This window comes from Schistocerca americana, chromosome 9, assembly GCF_021461395.2.
Source record: "Schistocerca americana isolate TAMUIC-IGC-003095 chromosome 9, iqSchAmer2.1, whole genome shotgun sequence".
NCBI classification, from domain to species: domain Eukaryota; kingdom Metazoa; phylum Arthropoda; class Insecta; order Orthoptera; family Acrididae; genus Schistocerca; species Schistocerca americana.
This window is the reverse complement of record NC_060127.1, coordinates 572,363-595,175: the sequence shown is the minus strand read 5'-3', so window position 1 is coordinate 595,175 and position 22,813 is coordinate 572,363. Positions and strand designations below refer to the sequence as shown.

Here is a 22,813-nt window from a genome sequence, read left to right as displayed (position 1 = left end):
ACCTGGCGAAGGACCTAGCAGCCCCGGGAACTGAAGACACCCGGAGGAACCGGGCACAAAACAGGAAGGAACGGAGGCAGTTTGTGGAAGCAGCGCATGGTCCGCAGGGCCTGTGATCGCTGAATATCTATCTATCATTTGGAACTACTCCTATGTAAATACTCTGAAATAAAATTCCATAAATATTTACCTGATGTCAGTCAGGCAGGAAAGACATCAGTATTAGCACCAATATCTGTAACGCTACATGGTCGGTGGCGGAGAACAGCTCACTGGCAGTCGTCTAGTGTGCTCAGTCCCGTGTTATGTAGACACAAATCTGCCTCCGACCACAGATTCTCAAAAACTACACTCCACAATCGTGTGATAGTGGAGCAGTAAAATCCCCACAAAGGAGAAAATGCTGGGCAAGTTGTGAGAAAGCGTTAAGTGAAGGTTCAGTGCACCACACTGAACACAGTCGGTAATTTTGTTTTGCAAACATCCCGAAATTACAACTGCCTGAAGGCTGGCACCGACAGCCAATGGTGTGGAGTGGCACGCTTTGTTCAAACACAGGTGTCTGCCCTCCACTAGAAAAGTGACTTCCTTCACAACTGTCCTGAGCCCACTTATGTTCCACTGAAAATGGGAGCAACCTTACGAGCTAATGGTCACATTTGCTTCGCCCTTACCTTTCGATCAGTGTGGGAACGGAAGTCTTAACACGAGGTGGTGATGTGGTTTACTGTGACAAATTCCAAACCTCACTCTGTCTGTAGGTTATCAACTTCACTGGACTACCCTTAAGAATGTGTCAGATTGGTCAATTTTGACTTCCATATAACCTGCACTTTAGTCTTCAGCAGAGTCCCCAGATGAGACGAGTCTACGGCAATCCGACAGCTCCGGGCCGTTTCCGTCCGAGCTCGACACATTTGCCGCACCTCTCTTCTTTGGCAAATATTGTGTCGAATCTCACTGTGAACGGACTGCGCGGCTTCGCTCCGTATCTCTGTAGTTGTGGATTAGCAGTAAGAAGTATACTCATGGGTGCTCTCACGTGCGGAGGAGTTCGCAGTCGCTTTTGCGGTACGTCCCAAATCGACAGATGCCTTTTCTGGAAAGCTGTTTTGGCCACTAAAGACTGTACCATTACTGAGCTACTCGCAATTTTTACCCTGCAAATTTTATGTTCGTCCCTAAATGCCTGACAGTCAGGGCTGCAAACTTCCCTCCCAACAATACATTCACACAGCCAGATCCGAACGCAGGTACCTGCATCGCATCCAACTCTCTCACAAACCCTAAATGTTATCTGCGACACCCAAAGTGGTGCATACGACAGGAGGAGTACAGTCTCACATTTGAGGGATAAACATTAATTACTACTGTACGTGGGACGACATTGGCTGCGATCTCACTACTCTGAGTCCTTCAGTTCGTCTAGCTCACCATCGGTCACTCTGTTACAATTTTGACTCCCGTTGTGCCGACTCTGACTTTTTCTTTACGTCCTACATACTGGTTCTCCGTACGGTACGAAAGCCTCACCAGAATAGGGTGTGTCACGTAATTCGGGCCACAGTCAGGTACACATCGAGCACTTTCATGTTGCACACCCGCTCAGATCACCGCAGTGTGGCCATATTCGTCGAATGTGCGATGTCGCTCGAGTGCTTTCCACTTTTTAGCGTACCTGTGACACACTACTAGCTTTAAAGTTCAGAAGAATGTGACACCATTTACAAAATTCCCTCCTCCCTCAAAAAATTCGGAAATGTATTCCGAGGAAAAAACTGCGTCCCACCACTAGCGGGGATTCCTCACTCGGTCTGAGTTCACGGCCGGGCTACCTGAGCCCTCCTGTCAGGTAGATGTCACTGCTCCTGGGAGGCACACCAGTGCCTTTGAGAGTGATTTTACACCACGGCATTACAAAGATCATCTACTGTTCTAGACACTCAACCCAGACAGGGGACCTGACAGACAGAGCGTGTGAGAGCCACCCTACCCTGTCGACACTGGCAAACCTCGAGAGTCACAGTTTTTCCTATAGAGGTGTGTACAATCCGATATCCTGAATGCCTCTTCCTTCTTCCGACACACACTTTCTGTTCAGATATGTATTCCAGTTTTTTTAGGAGTTTCTTTCAATGAGAGATATGGGAGCTTATTTGCCAATGTAGAACGAGAGACTCAAATAACCGACAGTATACTTCCCTCGCTCTCCATCCGGCCTTCACTAACAGAATGATACGGCCAGCAGATGCTCCCATTTTGTGACTGTTTTGTTACGAGCTTAATAAACGACACGTGCCTACACTTATAATTATGCTGCTTTGAGTATTTATTTCAAGCTCTTGACATTGAAATAATTACTGATGTAGTAGCTCTGTTCACATATTGTGAAAACCTGGCATTGTCAGTCCCCCATTATTAAAAAATAAACAACTATGCGAGCTACAGTTATACAAAACAATGGTTACAAACCTGCATTAAATGAAAACCTTCACAATAACGTTAAACAGAAAGCCGGGAAGTTTAACAGTAGCCGTCTAGATAACGTTATTATCCTTTGTAATGCCGTGGTGTAAAATCACTCTCAAAGGCACTGGTGTGCCTCCCAGGAGCAGTGACATCTACCCGACAGGAGGGCTCAGGTAGCCCGGCCGTGAACTCAGACCGAGTGAGGAATCCCCGCTAGTGGTGGGACGCAGTTTTTTCCTCGGAATACATTCCCGAATTTTTTGAGGGAGGAGGGAAGTTTGTAAATGGTGTCACATTCTTCTGAATGTTAAAGCTAGTAGTGTGTCACAGGTACGCTAAAAAGTGGAAAGCACTCGAGCGACATCGCACATTCAACGAATATGGCCACACTGCGGTGATCTGAGAGGGTGTGGAACATGAAAGTGCTCGATACGTACCTGACTGTGGCCTGAATTACGTGACACATCCTATTCTGGTGAGGCTTTCGTACCGTACCTACCCTAGCGCGCTCTACAAAAATAAAATAAGTTCATAGAACATTTACCATATGAAATTGCAAGTTTATCTTGTAACAGTCTTGTAAAAGTAAGTTTCTCCACAAACAACTAACTACATAACAGATGTGTAAATTCTGCTAACAAAGACTGCCAAATACACAGCAACTCACGAATTTGTGTGTTTAGTTCTGATTCTTGTTCCTGGTCCTATACAGAGTTAACAGGGAGAGGGTTTACTGCTCCAGAACACTGAGATGCGCTACAATTGAATAAAGTAAACAGGTCAACCTTTGTTTGGCACCTAGCTGAGAGTGGAGATCAACTCACACATAGTAAAATGAAAATGGAAATTCTACACTCTGCCAACAAAATCGGAAATATGGATCTACTAGAAGAAAATGAAATGTCAAAATATTAGGTCAGTGCATAAATTCAAAGGGTTTTTGTTTCACATGTTGCTATTCCACTTGCTTTTGGTTTATTTGTCAATAGTCAATGTTTTATTTGTAGTTCACTACTGCTATTTGAGTTTACACATTGTATTTTATAGTCTTGAGACAGTGAGTGGCACTGCAGATGCTAGAAACTGGCGTGCCAAGTGGAGAAATCTGAATGTTTCCAACAGATTCTTCTGTTTCCACGATTCACGTCAGTGTACTACAGATCTGGAAAATGAGATGCAACATTTGCACGCAATGGGGAAAGTTCGAAAGTCAGGTGTACGGGTATCGTACACTCTGAGCCAAAAGCAGTAGGTGGCCATACGTGCATCTCTGCTCGCTCATCATCAACTAGCCTGTGAATGATGCCAACTGTTCCTACCCTGTATTGTTAATGATGAAGAGAAATTGTATCTTTTTGTTAAAATACGGAAAAGAAAAGAATGGTTAAGCCCAAACAAAGCAGCAACTCCCTGTACAAAGATCTGCATGCATTCCAAACGTTAATGTTATTTATCTACTGGAACAGTGGCGTTGTGGTGCACTACAAAATGCTTTCCCGAGGTGTGACCACTACTGCCGACATTTATTGTAAACGACTGAGAAATCTCGCTGACGCAATCTGAGAAAAATTACCTGGAAGACTGCGTGAAGCAATGCTACTCCACAATGACGCCTGCCTGTATTCTGCTAGGCTGACGAAGATACTATACGGGAATTGGGTAGGGAAGTGATTCTGCACTCAGCTTGCCCACCTGATCTTGTGCCCTCAGATTTTCACCTTTTCCATTCTCTATCGAACAACTTTCGAGGAATTTCCTTTTCGGACGAGAATGCGGTGTGAACGTGGCTCAAAGAGTTCTTCGCCTCAAAACTGTGTGATTTCTGATCTTGTGGAAGAGAAAAGTTACCCCAGAATTGACAGACTGTTATAAACAGTGAAGAAGAATGTATTATTGATGACTAAAGTCTCTGTTATGTGTATCTGTTGTGACAACTTTATAGTGAGGGGGGAAAAAAGAAACTGGGTAGCAAACAAAAAAAACATTCAGAACATTTGAGACCATTTACTATCAAAGAACAAATAAAACACACTTATATCGGTAAAATCCCTATGTTACCCCAATATTTATGTAGAACTGCACTTTATCAGCTTTCACTATTTTTGATTCTTAGCATACACAATGACCATTATAAAGAATAAAATAATAAAATATAAAATGTGACTTAGAATAAATAAACCTGTTAGAATGTGTCTGTCAATTATATTACAATAGCTGCTAAAGATCAGTACTTGCCGTAGGTTATTTAAATGAAACATGTAATGTATGTGTACATTCTGATATAAGATATTTTCGTAATATTATCTACTATCACAGACGTAACACTGTGCAAAGACAAATGCAAGCTACTGACAAAACTTACAGGGTAAGTAATGTAATATGATTGTAATATTCCGGCTGTGAGTACCAGCAATGATGTGCTCCGGAATTTGACACGACACCGCTCTTTGCTGGGGGAGGGGGAGGAGCATCTACGTTTTCTTGTAATTGTTGGAAATAAGTAATGCCGATTGGACATTGAATTTTTTTGTTGGAGATAATTTTGCATACAGGTGTAATTTTGAAGTGCAGGGTCAACATGTAATCGTGATTATCAAGAATAAAAATTGGTTTTGTGGGAAAAAAATAAGGTAAACATCTTTATGAACCTTTATTCAATGTTGGATCCTCAGATCTTCATGAAAACTATTAGTGTGTTTAGCAAAATAGTGCACAGTGATTACTTCGCGAATTAACAATACTGGGCGAATCTGCTACTATCACGGTCCGAATAATATGCAATATTTTGCCATCAGCTTGTATGTTCAAGATGTTCCCTAAGTGACCAGTTTGTTAGACAGAAGGTACCATACTGCCACTGTTGTTCAACCTTATTATTCTGAAAGTGTTTCCAGAAAAAAAAAAAATCGTATGGCGACTGGGAATATTGAAGCTGCTAAGGGAGACAATGTCTTCACCGCGAGTTGTAGCAGTTTTCTCCAACTTTGCCGGGTGTTCTCTGAGAACCGGAGAAGCAGAAACCTCTGGCTGCCAACTCATCCTACACCTAATCCCACTCTCTCGTTACAGCAGCCACAAAGAAAACACATTCATCTATAGGCAAATTTTTTCACATATTGTTTGTATTAGGTAAAAATGTTATAATGTATACATATAGGCACAATATTCAAAAGAGAGTTTTTTAATGCAGTACCTGTCTTATCTTTGTCAAAGACAAAAATAAAAAGGCAAGATAGTTAACTAATTAATTTTTCTTTGCGACATAGGAATCTCATTTCAGTAAGTAACAAATAACAAAATTGACTTTAATGTGCAGTTCTTGTCAGAGGTGTTTTATCATGCTCTAACCTGATGCAAATTGTGTTTACAGTGCACTGTGCTTGTAGGTCAGTAGCCACACTTGGCATAAAAGCAAATGTTAAGAACAAATATTAGATCTACTATTTGTTTTATGTTTACAGTCCAATACGCAGCTCGTATAGACGGATGTGAAAACAACTTAACTGACAAGGATAATATAATGAATTTGATAATACAAACAATAAGTTGTCATTCAAATCTCTTCCGTGCTAATACCCAATACATTCGAGGTGTTCCTTCATTTATCACATAAATAGGCAATCATTTAGAGTAACCTAAGAAGGTAGATTCTAATTTGACGATAGGAAAAGCGTGAAGCAAGTGTGGGAAGTAGCTTCTGGAGGTGAAGGGGACTCGGTCACTGTGGACTGGAGTCAGTAGCATCCAGCACTGACAAAGCTATTGCAGAAGAGGACAGGATAGAACGAGGTCCCGTGCCTGTGATTCAAAATGACCTGCAGTACCTCTTTAAAACCTCAAGCCCCTCACAAGGACTTACACCTCAAACCATAGAACTTATTTCCCCACCCACACCCCCCCCCCCACCTTTTACCTTCTTCCTAAGATCCACAAATCCAATCATCCTGGCTGTCCTGTAGTTGCTGGCTTCAGAGCATGTATATCTGCCTTAGCTGATCAACACCTGCAACTGATAGTACAAAGACTTCCCTCCTATGTTAGATTATCTGTAATCTGGGCTCGTCCCACTCCCACCACACACCTTGCTCGTCACCATTGGCTCGTCCGACTCCCACCACAAACCTTGCTTGTCACCACTGGTACCAATGTCCCCCAGGTATGTGGTCTGTCTGCGTCGAACTTTTCCTCCGTTAGCACCCACCCGATTCCATACCTGCGACATCCTTCCTCTCACATTAATCGACTTCACACTTACCGACAAGCAGCCAATCTTTGAGGGACAGACACACAAACTAATCAGAGATATGGCCAAGGTAACCAGGATGGTTCCTTCGTATACCAACATTTTCAGGGGTTGCTTGGACGGGGCTTTCCTGGGATCCAAAAGACTGTTTTGCTTTAGATACACTGATGACATTTTTACTGTATGAACTCGTGGCAAGACGAGCTGTTAAAATTCCTGGAATCTCTTAATACCTTCTCCCAATTAAATTTCATGTGGTCCTATTTCAAATCGCGTCCCACTTTCCTCGACATTGGTCTCGTCCTCACCGAAGGCCAGCTACACACTTATGCCCACATTAAACCTGCTAACAAACAACAGCACTTACATTTTGACAGCTGTAATTCTTTCCACGCCAAATGTTCCCTCCCACACAGCCTCGGCATTCGAGCGAACGTATTTGTTCGGATGCAGACTCTTTACAGCAATACGACACCATTCTCACCTCAGCCTTCACTGGACATAGTTACCCCACCAGCCTAGTTCAAAAGAAGATTTCCTGGGCCATCACATCCAATCCTGGTACTGCTGATCCCTGCAAAAAACAGCTTCGGAGCACATCACTGGTCACAGAGTATTATCTGGTCTGCAATGTATTAATCAGGTACTTCACAATGAGGCCACGAGTCCCTAAAATTGTGCCCTGAAATGGCATCCATTCTGTCTGAGATTTTGCCCACCACACCTAGAATAGCTTTTCATCACCCTCTCAATCTCTACCGTATCTTTGTCAGACCCTATGCTCCTTCTCCACCAGTCTCCCTAACCTTTGGCTCCTGTACCCCTGTGACCGTACCCACTGCAAGATTTGCCCTATGCACCCTCATACCACCACCCATACCCGCCGTGTAACTGACAAAACGTATACTATCAAAGGGAGGGCCACCTGTGAAACGATACGTCATATACCAGCTGTTACGAAAACACTGTTCGGTCTTTTAACACTAGCGTGACGGCCACCACATTATCAGTGAGGATGAATAGTCATAGGCAGAGGGTGTAACAGGCAACATACAAGGATATACTTTGCAGAGTATGCTCTACAACACGACAGTCGTGACCTCAGTGCTTGTTTCACCACACGCAATATACGGGTTCTTCCCCCGGACACCAGTTTCTCAAAACTCTGGAAGTGGGAACTCGTGTTACACCACTTTCTCGGTTCTCACCACCCTCCTGGTCATAATTTACGTTAATTTAGTTTGTCTCAGCATTTCTTCGCAGTAACTACTGCTTTCTTTGCGTGAGAGAGAGAGGATGTGCAATTTTGTTAATTATTTTGCACACAGTGAGTCTCTCGAGGGACAACACGTGTCTCCGAACTGAAAGGACAGACATATTAACTTCGGAGGAGAGAGAACTCGTGGGGCATTTGTGCGGGTTCCGAGGATCATTGCCCCAGGTCGCAGTAACACATTAGCCCCAGACTGAGACCGACAGTCGACAGTATCAGAAGCAATTGCAGAAACAAACGAACATTTTAAAAAGTATTCATTCTCTCGTGATGTATCGAACTGTCGAGTTGACATTTATACTCTTTTGTGCCATACGGAGAGAAGAGAAATGTCGTGTTCCTGTATTTAGAAAATTTTATTAAGAAGAGGTAAACATACTGTCTCTGAAGAACAAACAGGCAGTACTTTCGAAGAGATTCTTCACGTTTATTTTAAAGACTTTGATGTCGTGTGGAAGCCTATTTACTTCTCGCGTAAATGCAGACTGCATTACATAGAAGAAAGGTCAGAGAAATATAAAGCGTCAAAGCTGGGGACGAATAAAAAAGTTTGCAAAATAATATCCAGCAGTTACAGCTCACAGAAATTAAATGTAGACAACAGAACATCATCATAGCATACGTGCTTTACAGATCCGAAAAAGAATTCCTCCGAATGCTACAGACTTCTCAGTCCAGTTCACATGCCTTTTGATGACTCTGTTCCTCTGTTATATGGCGAGTTCTTACCTTCAGTCCTTCAATTATTTGTGTTGTACTGAGACTTTTCATTACTGTAGTTGTAGTAGTAGTAGTAGTAGTAGTAGTAATCTCAGTTCTCAGTTACATAGTGGCTAAAACAGAGTTCCACAACGAAACGCCATGCACATGACTAGGGACAAGTTATGTCTGATGAGAGGATAATTTTGTGTCCCTTTAAACTGGCACGACCACCAACCAGCTGTCCACCAAAACGAAAGGCTGACACCCGACAGCGGTCGAGAGCAGAGGCGACCGACCAGTGATGGAACACAACTGTCAAAGTTCGGTGGCCGCTTCACGACCCGTGCTACCCATATTCCGCCCAATTGCACTGCAGATGGAAGTTGTCCTCCCAATTAATCTTCTGACCCTGTAATCCCGCCTCCCCACTTCCCGGTCCTGATACCTGCTGGCCCCTGGCCCACAGGCCCGTCCGACCTGCTCCTCCCTGCCACAACGCACTGCGTCGGACTCCCCTGCTGGAGGCCGGAGCGAACTTCCGAATGACGTATCGGTGTCCTTATACAAAGTTTCCAAGTTGACTCCCACCCACCCTCTCGGGATATGGCACAGGGTCAGCACCATATCACCGGAAGCATTTTTGAAAATACTGAACACGTATTTTTTCATTTTTTAACCCTACGCATAGTTTTTGAAATATTTTGTTATTTAGAGATAAAAAAACTCACCCAGTGTGTTTACACACTGACAGAAAAAAAACACAATACAACGGGGGAGGCGTGCAGCATAAACAGAAATTGGTAGGCACATTTCTCCATGTAAAAGATTACGTCTATTCAAATTCTGTGCCACTCGCATAAGAGTGGCACTAGTATCGCCACTATGAGGACAGAAATAAAGTTCGTTTTAAATATACGCCGTAACGGTTGTGAGCATCAGTTACCTTCGAGATCGGCCGAGGTGAGCCGATGTCAGTTCAGAACGCCTTTAAGATGACGAAGACGTTAACACGCGAGTGAGTTTCAACGAGGTCCCGTAACAGGGCTACGAGAAGCCGGACGTCTCTCCTGCGATACTGCGGAAAGGCTCGGCAGGAACGTAGCCTCGGTACGCGACTGCCGGTAGAGGCGGTTACGAGGATGACCGCCGCGTTCAGTGTACGGCTTCGCTGCGTCGCACTACGAGTGGCAATACGAGCGGCAGCTGACACGACAAACTGTTACAAATTGGATATTCCGAGGACAGCTCCGACCCGTATGCCCCGTGACGTGCATTCCACTGACCCCGAATCGCCACCATTTGCACCTCCGGTGACGTCGAGAGAGAGCTCGATGGAGGGCGGGGTGGAGGCTTCTCGTATTTTCCGATGAAATCTGGTTCTGGCTGAGTGCCAGTGATGGCTGTATGTTGCTTAGGAGGAGGCCAGTCGAGAGCCTGCAATCAGCTGTCTGTACGCTAGACACACCGGACCCACACCCGGAGTTCCGGTCCGGTATGCTGTTTCGTACGACAGCAGGAGCACTCTCGTAGCTATCCCGAGTGACACGACTGCAAGTCTGCCAGTCGATCTGGCGATTCGAGTGGTCGTGTTGCCGTTCACGAACGGCATTCCGGGGGACGTTTGCCTACAGAATTACGCTCACCCACACCCCGATAGTGTAACCCGAGACACTCTACAGAGTGCCGGCACGCTGCCTTCGCCTGCTCGATCGCCGGATCTTTCTCCGATCGGGCACGTACGGGACACCGTCGGACGACGACTCCGGCGTCGTCCACAGAGAGCGTTAAGCGTCACTGTACTGACTGACCGAGTGCGACAGGCACGGAACTTATCCCACAAACTGACATTCGGCACCGGTACGACAGGATGCATTCACGTTTACGTGCTCGCATTCGACAGTTTAGCCATTATACCGGTCACTAATGGACCTGCGTTTTACATTTGCAGTGGCTTATCTCGAGCTTACATTAACCTGTCATCTTGCAATGTTATCAGTTGAATACGTTACTTAGACAAACATATTACTGAAATTTCATTACTCTACATTAATTATTTTTTGGTGCTGTGATTTTTTTCCCCGTCAGTGTATATCCGAAAGCATAGCAACATTTTCGCCCCCCCCCCCCCCCCCCCCCTCCCCATCTGTGTGCCGGCTACACATTCGAATCTCATTTACACAGCGTATAACAATGTCAGCTGGAACTATCGTGATTCCAGTCGTAATTGATTATCTTTTTCATTTTGAATCTAGCTATCCACATTGTATACAGGTAGTCTGAGCTTACATCTGTCTTTATTGCATTTCACACAAATTCAATACCCGGACAATATTTTTCAATATGCTATCTGCAACGACGCATCTGATTTTTCCAAAGATCGTATTAATTAATCGATCATTATAATTATTACTATGGGGGACCATAGAAGAGGTCATCAACAGTTTTGGAAACACTGACACACGCATTAGGAATAATGGAATCTAGACTTTAGAGAAATGAGTTTTAATTTTCTTGAAACTAATTAATTCAGCAGAGAAATGTAATTAAAATTTAGACACACTCAAAATTACATTGGCATTTTGCACCACTATACCTGTTTAATTTCTAAGTTTTACACTATACTTCTGTTGCCCTAATTCTTTGGACCAAACAGAACCCATCATTAATCAATTATACCATTAACTAAGTATTTGCATCAACTAACATGAATTCAAAACTTGCAACTTTACTTGTAAGAAGTGAATTCAAAGTGTAGTTATACACAATAGTTCTGTCCTTTTTTTATTTACTAACTGATCATTATGCAGCCAAATTATTGCCTAAATGTATAGCTCTTGCACTCCAGTAAATTTCAATAAATTTCAACTATACTGTTTCATAAATTATTACATAGTTTCCAAAATACAAAAGTATCTTTACTCCAGTTCATAAATGCCCCTTCCGACCTACAATCTACCATGTGATTCCACTTCTTAGACGCAATACCTAAGTACCGATGTCGGATGCCAGCAGTCGACGTGTCGGCATTGTGCAATTCTGTATGTCATCTCCCTGTGAGTCTGCCTGATCAAAATTCAGATGGCACCAATCTGTTAGCCATATAATGCTACGAGGTTACTGTCTCCTTATACTAAGGTGTTAATTTCTTAGTGTCAACTGTATACATTTCTGTGCACTGTCATCAGTCCTCGTGAAACCTATTGCATCCACTAACTGCATAATTTGGTACCGAGTTTGGAATGTTCACCTGTGAAACTTCTCATACAAAAGTGTACTCTAAACATTCAGTGACACTGATCTGGAGGTTATAGTGTGTGTCTACTTATGGTCAATATCTTAAGTGAGAATGGAGACTGGCCATTCTGTTGCTTCAAGTTTTAATAAGAGTGCAAAAAGAGTTGAAGTAATCCAAACACTGTGTTGCAGCCACTAGTTGAGAATCTATCATTAAACCAGTTTACAGCAATACAGCAAACTCCCACTGTAGAGACACTGAGTTCAATCCAGGATAACAGGTTAGTACACTTACAGGTGGGTCGTTAGTTATTCCCCTTCAGTTCTAAAACCAATTTTGATAACGTTAAGACAAGTCACTGACTGTGTCACTCGAGAATGTGCCTTCTCCGTGACGGGTTTCACAAGCAAAGGCTTACAGACGCAGCTGCAATATTTTTTCCGGTAACTCACCTTACAGGGATAGGGAATATTCTGTAACTCTCAAAAATGTATTTACAGCTATTATGTACTTGACACCTCTGCTCTTATCTTCCAGGGAAATAAATGTGTGTACAAATTCTGATTCACAAAGTGCGACTTTACAACAGATACTGTACTACGCACCGGCTAGTCACCCCGGATTACCTCTCGTGGCGAACTGTAAAGTGAAGCAATTTCACAAAATGCAGCCAAAATTTATGGCTCACGAGTAGAGAAACGTATTGTGAGCAGCAGAGAAATGCCCACCTGTCGCGTGCCGGCGACAGTCCGTCCGCCTCCGCGTCACCGTCGGTTCCGTCGCCACCCGGCGTGTCGTCGCGCTCCCCGTCCTCCGCGGCTGCCGATGCCGACGGCTCCTCCTCTCCTCCCTCCTCCCGCTGCTGCCGGTGTCGGTGCTGCTCGGACTGCGTGAGCTTCACCAGCTGCTGCAAGGCTTCCAGCACAATTTGCCTGCGGATCGCAAAAACTGAAGTTCGACACTGTGGGCTTTCATTTGCAAAATATCTGTGCAAAAGTAGCAAACGAATGCTGGGAAATGTAAGAAGAAAGCAGCAATTTGTAGAGCTGTCTGAAATGAAGCTACTCTTGTGAAATAACTTTCTAGATATACTATCCACAGAAAACACAGTACAAATAAATAAAAATGAAAAAAAATTGTGTTTTGGATTGCATACTAGAATCTGTATATAAATCACACAACACAGCTGGCATGCAGGACAAATTCCTACAACTTAGATCTGAAAACTGGTGTTTGTCACCCACTATCTTCAGTCCTACAGCGAGTTTACTGAAAACTTCACGTGCAGTGGTAGAGGCAGATCATCTGTGTAGTTCGAGATAAGTTACAGACTGAGGACCGAAACTTTGTCAGTACGATCCGGCACCTCGAGCAAATTCTAACCGCCCACTATCCTCCCCGGAGACAAAAGGAGGCAGAAGCGATAATTTCCCCTATTTCAGAACATTTGAACTTATGTACGAATGAGGAGGGAAAGGTATGAAGATAATGAGGCACTACGGAGTGCACAGGGACACAGGTACAGAAAAGTCAACTATTCTGCAAGCTGGTGCGAGCCAGAGTGAAATGGGGGATATTTAATAAAGACTGTGGAAACGAGTGGAAATTGATTCCAGTATTTGGGATTTCTTATTTCCCGGGAGACCGAGAATGTGAAGGAGAGCATTTTTGTGTAGCAGACAGACAGCTAAAGATTGTGTAGTGGAGAGACGTGGCTCACCTGTTGGTCTTGAGCATCTTGATCTTGCGGGTGAGTGCAATCCTCCGGTCAGGGACGACCGCCATCAGGTTGAAGCGGATGTCGTGGTACGGTTCTCCCGCCGTGATGCCCAGCCTGTCTGTGATCACACGTCGGAATTTCTCTGTCCAGTCTTCCTTTTCTCCCCACGGGCCTACGTATGAGAAATGTCTCAGAATAGGTATTCACGAAGTGTCTCAGTTAAAACACCGGGCCGTAACTTCAGTGTGCACTAATGTTAGAGGAAAAAATCTTATCGATAAAAAAAAGAAAAGTCGGCACTCGTTGTACAGTAAGAATTAAAAGTTTCTAGGTTTTCACAGCGAGAGCCAATTCAAACAAAATTGGTTCTCAAAATTGCACATGACCTGCAGCTCTTGTATTGTACCACAAATGCTTCCACATCTACGAGTCCATTCTGGAATGTTACCTCTGCCATTCGCTGCTGGAGAGTACTTAACCGGGGTACCAATTCGGTGACTGAGATCTGCCAGTCGTACGTTCGTAATTATCTTTACCTTTACATGTCCTTCTGCACTCGAGTTGCTCCTCACCTCACAGCTGTCGTCTCGCTACACAGTACCACTCGTAGCTGTATCGAACTTCTTCATCCTCTGCAGGAAAGCACTGTGATAATGGAAGATTATGTTTACTATTCACTAGTTACGAAATTGGGTAACCACTTCTTTTCAAAATCTTTCTCTATTTAACAGTCCCCATAATACTTTCAACATATCAATTAAACATTCACATTTAAGCGCTTAATATCTGAACTCGTAGACAGAGGACCATTAGTACCCCAAAGTCAAAACGTAAGAAAGAAATTAAGTAATTCTGTACAATCTTCAATTATTTTTCTTGTCCCAGAACAACAGCCAGTGTCGTCCCAACCTCCTCTTCTTCGGCACAGACGGCACCCCAGTCACGATGTCAAAGTAGAAACAGCTCCTCTTCCACCGCGAAAACACTAGCTCTGCGTCGTGCCTCGTGGTTGTACTGTGCTTCCATTTGTATTTCGTATCCACGTACAAACAAAATAATGCATGCACAATATGTTTCTACAAATCACCTTTTGTCGGCACAGCAAAAAGGAAGTGGGACGTGTTGCTACCTTTAATAGCTACTAAGATGAAAGATCTCGTGTACAATAATGAGAATGAAGAGTGGTCAGCATGCTCTACAAAATGGACTCATCAAAGTTTCACTCGTACAGGCCCCAAAACTGACCTCAACACACCCCTATTGATAGTCCGTAGAGATGTGGTAGTCATACATCAGTGGTTAGTCATTTGTAGTCAAGTGTCTTAATGTCACCGTGTATCACGTACTATCACAAGAATCAAATAATAGAAAATCCAGGATGGAATGTAACTATAATATGAAAAGAAAAATTTCTACTCGCCATATAGCAGAGATGCTGAGTCGCAGATAAGCATAACAAAAAGACTGTCACAAATTAGCTTTTGGTCAGTATGACCTTCGTAAAGATAGATGTGTGTGTGTGTGTGTGTGTGTGTGTGTGTGTGTGTGTGTGTGTCACAGTCATCTATTTTTGATGAAGGCCATACTGGCCGAAAGCTAATTCGCGACAGTCTTTTTGTTGGCCTATCTGCAACTCAACATCTCCACTATATGGTGAATAGCAACTTTCCTTTCCATAATATTGATTATATCACAAGAAGGATATGTATGTATTCACATGATTATACAATATATTCCACATATATACATTGTATTTTTGGACTTAATGTTTGTCACAACTTATTTCTTTGCTCTTTGGAGCAATTATGCACTCGTTATCAGTTTATTGCTACTGCTGCACTTGATAATGTGCAATAGCTGTCTAAGGGACTTTAACTCTTCTACAGAGGATCAGATTCTCCTGAGGTTATGAACTTCTTTAATGGATCAATATTGTAAAGTTATTTTTCTTGACCCATTCTTGGGTCCACCAGAAACAATGCTTTAACGATGTGAAATTCTTGTTATCTTAAAAAGGTCCACAACACCTAGGAAAAAACTTACTTATTTGCTTCTTGAAGTCCAAGTTCTGACATAATTCTTTGATTAGAACTATGTCATTTATCTGGAATGATGGAATTTGTGCTCCCTCATTGTATTTCCTTACTTGTAATTCTGCATGTCTGTAGATTATCACCTACTATGTAGTTTTTTTCTTAAAGTAGATCATTTAAATGGCTTAGCAATAAAATTTTTATTCATTACCTCTACAGGGGATAGTCCTGTAGACATATGTGGTAACTCATTCAAGGTTACTTGGAACTCAGACATACAACTTGTGCTCAGATAATCCCTATCAGAATAATACGTCCTACATAAACATCCAATCTCTTTCACGACTCGTTCACATGGGTTTGATTTTGGCTGGAACTTTGATATACAAATGTGTCTAACTCCTACCCGTGTTAAGAATTCTTTGAAATGATTACTAGTAAACTGTGATCCATGATCCATTAACATTCTCCATGGTTTGCTATATCCACAGAATATTGCTTTAAGCAATTTATTATAGCGGCTGGTATAGCCTGCTTAATGGGCTATAACTTTGCATATTTGGACTGACATCACAGACAACTTCTTTTACGTAACTCATGAAAAAAAATCTGCAGCTTTTAGATCATGTAGTGCCTTTAGAATTGTACGATACATTGTGCATGAGACACTAACGCTATTTTCTTTGACACTCTGGCATACCTCATACGTTCTTAATATTTCTCTTCTCTTTCGTCTTAAAGCCTTAAAATAATAGAATTTACTCATACACTTGGATACAGAATTTATAATGGGAAACCAGGACCGAGGGCAATGAAACAATGTCCCCAGTTTGGAACAGGGTTTTTAGTAAACACAAAAATAATAGATTCAGTAACGGATTTCCAAGCAGTATCACCAAGAATTGCGACTCTAAGCTTCAAAACAATGAATAAAGCCTATACAATAATAAATGCTCATGCCCCAACAAATGAAAAAAATTGTCTAACAAAAACAAAGTAAGAAGTAGATAAATTTTGGGACCTTCTAGAACAAACAGTGAACAGAGTAAATAAAAAGAATGCAAAAATCTTATTGGGAGATTTCAATGCTCAGCTGGGAAAAGAAAGGAAATATAAAGATATAATTGGAAAATGGAGTCCACATAAATTTACAAACAAAAACCGTCAAATACTTGTAGAACTCTGCAGAGAACACAACCTTATATCTAAATCAACATACTTTAAGAGGAAGCCACGTAAACTTAAAACATGGAAACATCCAGACTGGAGGAAGGGCGAGTGGCAGCTAGACCATGTCTGTATGGACAAAAATTTTCATAAGGAGATCCACAATGTTAAAGTACTGAGAGGAGTAGACACAGGCTCAGACCATTATATGGTTAAAATTAAAATCAAATTCACTCCGTTAAAGAAGAGGACCGGAAAAACTAATAAAATAAAAAGGAGGTTTGACCCACATCAGCTAATTAAAAATAATAAGTACCAACAAATAACACAAACCATCAAATTAACAGATGATCTAGAACAACTAGTGCCTAATCTTAAAAAAGAAGCAGAGAATCTAGCTCTCTTGAACCCACGAAGGAAACATGCATGGTGGACATCAGAATGTGACAAATTCCATGAAGATAGACACCAAGCATGGTTAAAGTTTCAAACACATAAAACTGAAGAAAATGCCATCAACCTAAAAAAATGAAAGAAAAAAATTCACTCAAAATATTAGAAGAATCAAGAGAGGATTTCATAAAGATATTATAAAGTCTATAGAAGGTAATTATCATAAAACCAACTCCAGGAACTACTACAAAATCTTTGGGAAACAACTACAACAATATGAGGCCCCTACATTAATACTGAAAGATGAAGATGGAAGAATGACACACAGTAACAAGGAAAATGCAGAAATCATGGCAAAAGCATTTAACAAACTTCTGAATTGCAAGGAACCCAAAGAACCCTTACAAATCAACATAAATATGCCAATAAAAACCAAACCCAACAAACTAGACCCTCCAACTTTCCAAGAAGTAGAAAAAATTCTTAAAGAACAAAAAAATTATAAGGCATGTGGAGAAGATCAGGTTTTTGTTGAAATGTGGAAATATGCAAGTGATGCAGTCAAGACCTCCTTACACATGGCTCTAACAAAAATTTGGGTAACAGAACAATTTCCCGGACATTGGACCACAGCTATCATCCACCCACTACACAAAAAGGGAGATAATAGCAACCCAGACAACTACAGAGGAATCTCTCTCCTAGATTGCACATACAAAATTCTATCCAAGATCCTATATGAAAGAATCAAGGAGCAATTAGAATAGGAGTTAGGGGAATATCAGGGAGGTTTCAGACCATGGAGAAGCTGTGCAGAGAAGATAATTAGTTTAAAACTGATTATGGCGTACTACAAGAAACAGAACAAACCTCTGGCAATAACATTTGTAGATTTTAAGAAGGCATATGACTGTCTCCACAGACCTTCAGTATTAAAAATTTTTAAGAAATCTAGGACTCCATCCAAAACTAATTAAAATAATACAACTCACTCTAACCAACACCAAATCAAAAGTGAAGTTTAGAGGAGAAATTTCGGAACCCTACCTCACAAAAACAGGTTTAAGACAAGGTGACTGCCTATCACCATTACTGTTCAACTGTGCACTGGAATACATAATGAGAGAATGGTACAAGGACAATCCAAAGAGGATAAGAATTGGAAGTGCAAAAGATGATATTAGCTTAAACTGCTTGGGATTCGCTGATGATCTTGCTCTCCTAGCCAACACCGTTCAAGAAGCCAGGCAACAAGTGAAATCACTACAAGAAATAGCAGAGAAAGTAGGCCTTAGAATATCATTTGAAAAAACTGAGATTATGCTAACTGATCCACCACTTGCAAACAAAATTACAATAGGAGAACAGGAAATCCAAATTGTTGATAAATTTAAATATTTAGGCGAAATAATAACATACAATCTAAATGAGAAGCCATCATGGCAGAATAGAATAAAAAAACTGAACTATGCAAATTACACTACCAAAACTACATACAACAAAAAAAGCCTATCTATAGATGCAAAATTAAAACACTATAAAACAGTTATACAACCAGAAATAACGTATGCAGCTGAAACTATCTTCAAAACAACTAATACAGCAGAAATTGACAGAATACTAAAAATAGAAAGAAGAATAATTAGGACATGTATAAATAAACAGCATAAAATAAATGGACATTGGAGAATAGCATCAAATGAAACAGTATATAAGAAAATAGAACCAGTCATGAGCACAATCAGGAAGAAACGCATCTCATTCTTTGGAGATCTGATGAGAACTCCAGAAAACAGAATTAGTAAAAAAATTGTGGAATAGCAAGAGCGACATTAAATGGATCACAGAAATTAAGGAAGATATAAAAGCACTTCAAATTACAGTAGATGACCTAAAAAACAAGACAGAAAAAACCAGAATACTGCAAGACCCGCAAACCAGACTACAAATGAAAATCAATAACAGGAGTACAGGAAGAGTTGTCTCAGATGAAGAAAGAAGAAAATATCTGAAAGAATGAAGAAATACTGGGCAGACAGAAGAGCAAAACACCTTTCATATAAGAATAGACTCAAATAATTATATTACCTAAATATCATATTAAGTTATTGTTGAACCAAATTGTATAACAATTGTGTAACAACTTGTTTAGGACTTTGTATTTTTTACTAGAGTGGTCCAATGAAGGCCATAAAATAAATAATAATAATAATAATAATAATAATAATAATAAAACACTTGATATTCCAAAGTGCCTGTAGCCTTTATGAATAAACAATATGAGATCGCTCTCCACAATTTTTTTCAAAACAGCACGTCATCCACATAGCTTTATCTTCTAATAATAGTGATGTCTGTTCACATCTTTCTCACTTATTACCAAAATATTCATTAGTTTTTACATCTTGTAATGTTAGTCTCCTCAGTACAAAGATGTTCAGGATATTTGTTAAAATGTAACTCATGGCCCATCAACCCTTTTATTTCAACGCTCTCTGTTGATGAATGAAACCACTGGACCGTTTGTACTTTTGCCTATATTTCTTGAATTCAAGATTTGTGTACAAAACAATTTTTTCTATAATTTTCGAATCTATAAATAATAAAAATATTTGCAATTCACTCATGCCCCCCCCCTCCGCCCTTGCTTCCCCACGTGGACCAGGGAGATGAGTAATAATACACTCCTGGAAATGGAAAAAAGAACACATTGACACCGGTGTGTCAGACCCACCATACTTGCTCCGGACACTGCGAGAGGGCTGTACAAGCAATGATCACACGCACGGCACAGCGGACACACCAGGAACCGCGGTGTTGGCCGTCGAATGGCGCTAGCTGCGCAGTATTTGTGCACCGCCGCCGTCAGTGTCAGCCAGTTTGCCGTGGCATACGGAGCTCCATCGCAGTCTTTAACACTGGTAGCATGCCGCGACAATGTGGACGTGAACCGTATGTGCAGTTGACGGACTTTGAGGAAGGGCGTATAGTGGGCATGCGGTTGGCCGGGTGGACGTACCGCCGAATTGCTCAACACGTGGGGCGTGAGGTCTCCACAGTACATCGATGTTGTCGCCAGTGGTCGGCGGAAGGTGCACGTGCCCGTCGACCTGGGACCGGACCACAGCGACGCACGGATGCACGCCAAGACCGTAGGATCCTACGCAGTGCCGTAGGGGACCGCACCGCCACTTCCCAGCAAATTAGGGACACTGTTGCTCCTGGGGTATCGGCGAGGACCATTCGCAACCGTCTCCATGAAGCTGGGCTACGGTCCCGCACACCGTTAGGCCGTCTTCCGCTCACGCCCCAACATCGTGCAGCCCGCCTCCAGTGGTGTCGCGACAGGCGTGAATGGAGGGACGAATGGAGATGTGTCGTCTTCAGCGATGAGAGTCGCTTCTGCCTTGGTGCCAATGATGGTCGTATGCGTGTTTGGCGCCGTGCAGGTGAGCGCCACAATCAGGACTGCATACGACCGAGGCACACAGGGCCAACACCCGGCATCATGGTGTGGGGAGCGATCTCCTACACTGGCCGTACACCACTGATGATCGTCGAGGGGACACTGAATAGTGCACGGTACATCCAAACCGTCATCGAACCCATCGTTCTACCATTCCTAGACCGGCAAGGGAACTTGCTGTTCCAACAGGACAATGCACGTCCGCATGTATCCCGCGCCACCCAACGTGCTCTAGAAGGTGTAAGTCAACTACCCTGGTCAGCAAGATCTCCGGATCTGTCCCCCATTGAGCATGTTTGGGACTGGATGAAGCGTCGTCTCACGCGGTCTGCACGTCCAGCACGAACGCTGGTCCAACTGAGGCGCCAGGTGGAAATGGCATGGCAAGCCGTTCCACAGGACTACATCCAGCATCTCTACGATCGTCTCCATGGGAGAATAGCAGCCTGCATTGCTGCGAAAGGTGGATATACACTGTACTAGTGCCGACATTGTGCATGCTCTATTGCCTGTGTCTATGTGCCTGTGGTTCTGTCAGTGTGATCATGTGATGTATCTGACCCCAGGAATGTGTCATTAAAGTTTCCCCTTCCTGGGACAATGAATTCACGGTGTTCTTATTTCAATTTCCAGGAGTGTATTTGATGCTGGTGTCCTAGAAAATTTTGAATGGATGGGTTTGTTGGTCCATATTGTCTCTAAGTCTTTACCTAGCTCAAAATTTCTCTCATCATTTACATCTGACTGAGAATTATCAAACTCTACTGCTCCTGCCGCACAATGAAATACGTCATCCTCATCATCAGTATTAGATAATACATCATCCTCGGTTTCTAAACAGTTTTCTGCATCGATATTGTCACCATCCTCTGACTCAGCCTCCTATCAGAGAACCTCGTTGTATATCTCCTCAGGAGGTCTAAGGAGTTGATGCGCCATTTTAGTAAGATACTAAAAGAGAAAACGAAACTTAGATGTAATATAAACATCAATATGGGGTTGAATCCTCCCCACAAAAGAAACTATTAAGTGTGACGTAAACAGTAAGGTGTGGTCGGATCCAACCCGAGCGCAGGCAATGTAGGTTTCGGATAGAGAGGGTAGCTGCAGGTCACTCACCGACTGACGTGGCCTCCTCGGCGTTCTCGGGACGACTGGCTGGTAGGGTAGATGGAACCACAGCGCTCTCAGAAAAGGGAGTGGGAGTTATAAAGAAAACAGACTCGCTGGGGTTGGATCCGACCCCAACCTTACCGTTAGAGGGTTAAGTTCTTGTTCAGTGTTATTTCACTCTTGCCACAATTTTTGAAATTCATTCTGATACTTGACAGTCTCATCCACAGAATTAGAATTACCACTAGTGGTGTCTACTTTTTCTCGTATATTCTGTTCTGCAAATACCTGTAAATGCTTCTCCAAACCATTTGAAGTACTAAGCTCACTATTTCTTTCAATAAGCTTTCGACACAAAGATAATTATTATACCAAAGTCACGAGTAAGAAATTAATTAAGCAATTCCACACAAACTTCTTCCGTTTTTCTTTCTCTGGAACAACAGCCACTGTTGTTTCAGCCTCTTCCTCTTTGGGATCCACGGATTTCCCGAGACGTAACGTCGGTGTCGACAGCTCCTTCTCCACAAGAAAAGCACTCGTGCTCCGTCTCATCTCGTAGCTGTACTGTGCTTACATTTGTATTTCGTATCTGCACACAAACAAAAAAATGCGTGCACAGTACGTTGTCTTTCCTCATGACGTCTTTCATCAGCACAGTAGAAAGGAAGTGAGACACACTCCTACCTTGAGTAGTGACACTTACTGCCACAATTCCAGAGATGTAAGTGGCATTTGATACCAAACGACAGCTGATCATAGGAAAAACTTTGAATGAAATCAACATACGAAACGATAGCAAATAGTTCACTGTTTGCGTCGGCCAATATAATGCCATATTTTGGGACGGTGCACTCGAGATTAAATGCTGTCAAAATGTGCAGTCTAAGCTATGTAATGTGTGAGAAATGCAGGGCAGTGGGACGGTACCCTTACTGGTCAGAAACCGAACGCTTCATAAAGAACACCTCACACAGGTGACAAATGTTACGACCCAAT

At 42.4% G+C, this 22,813-nt stretch overlaps 1 protein-coding gene across 2 annotated transcripts in view; it reads right to left on the bottom strand.

Moving 5' to 3' along the window:
• Positions 1 to 22,813, bottom strand: part of LOC124550867 (ubiquitin carboxyl-terminal hydrolase calypso) — a 193,088-nt gene that overhangs the window by 83,698 nt on the left and 86,577 nt on the right. For both annotated transcript variants that reach the window (XM_047125613.1, XM_047125614.1), the window contains exons 5-6: positions 13,643 to 13,814; positions 12,651 to 12,854 (exon numbers count right to left, since the gene is read on the bottom strand). In XM_047125613.1, coding sequence (XP_046981569.1) covers positions 12,651 to 12,854; positions 13,643 to 13,814 — 376 coding nt within the window. The remainder of the gene's footprint in view (positions 1 to 12,650; positions 12,855 to 13,642; positions 13,815 to 22,813) is intronic.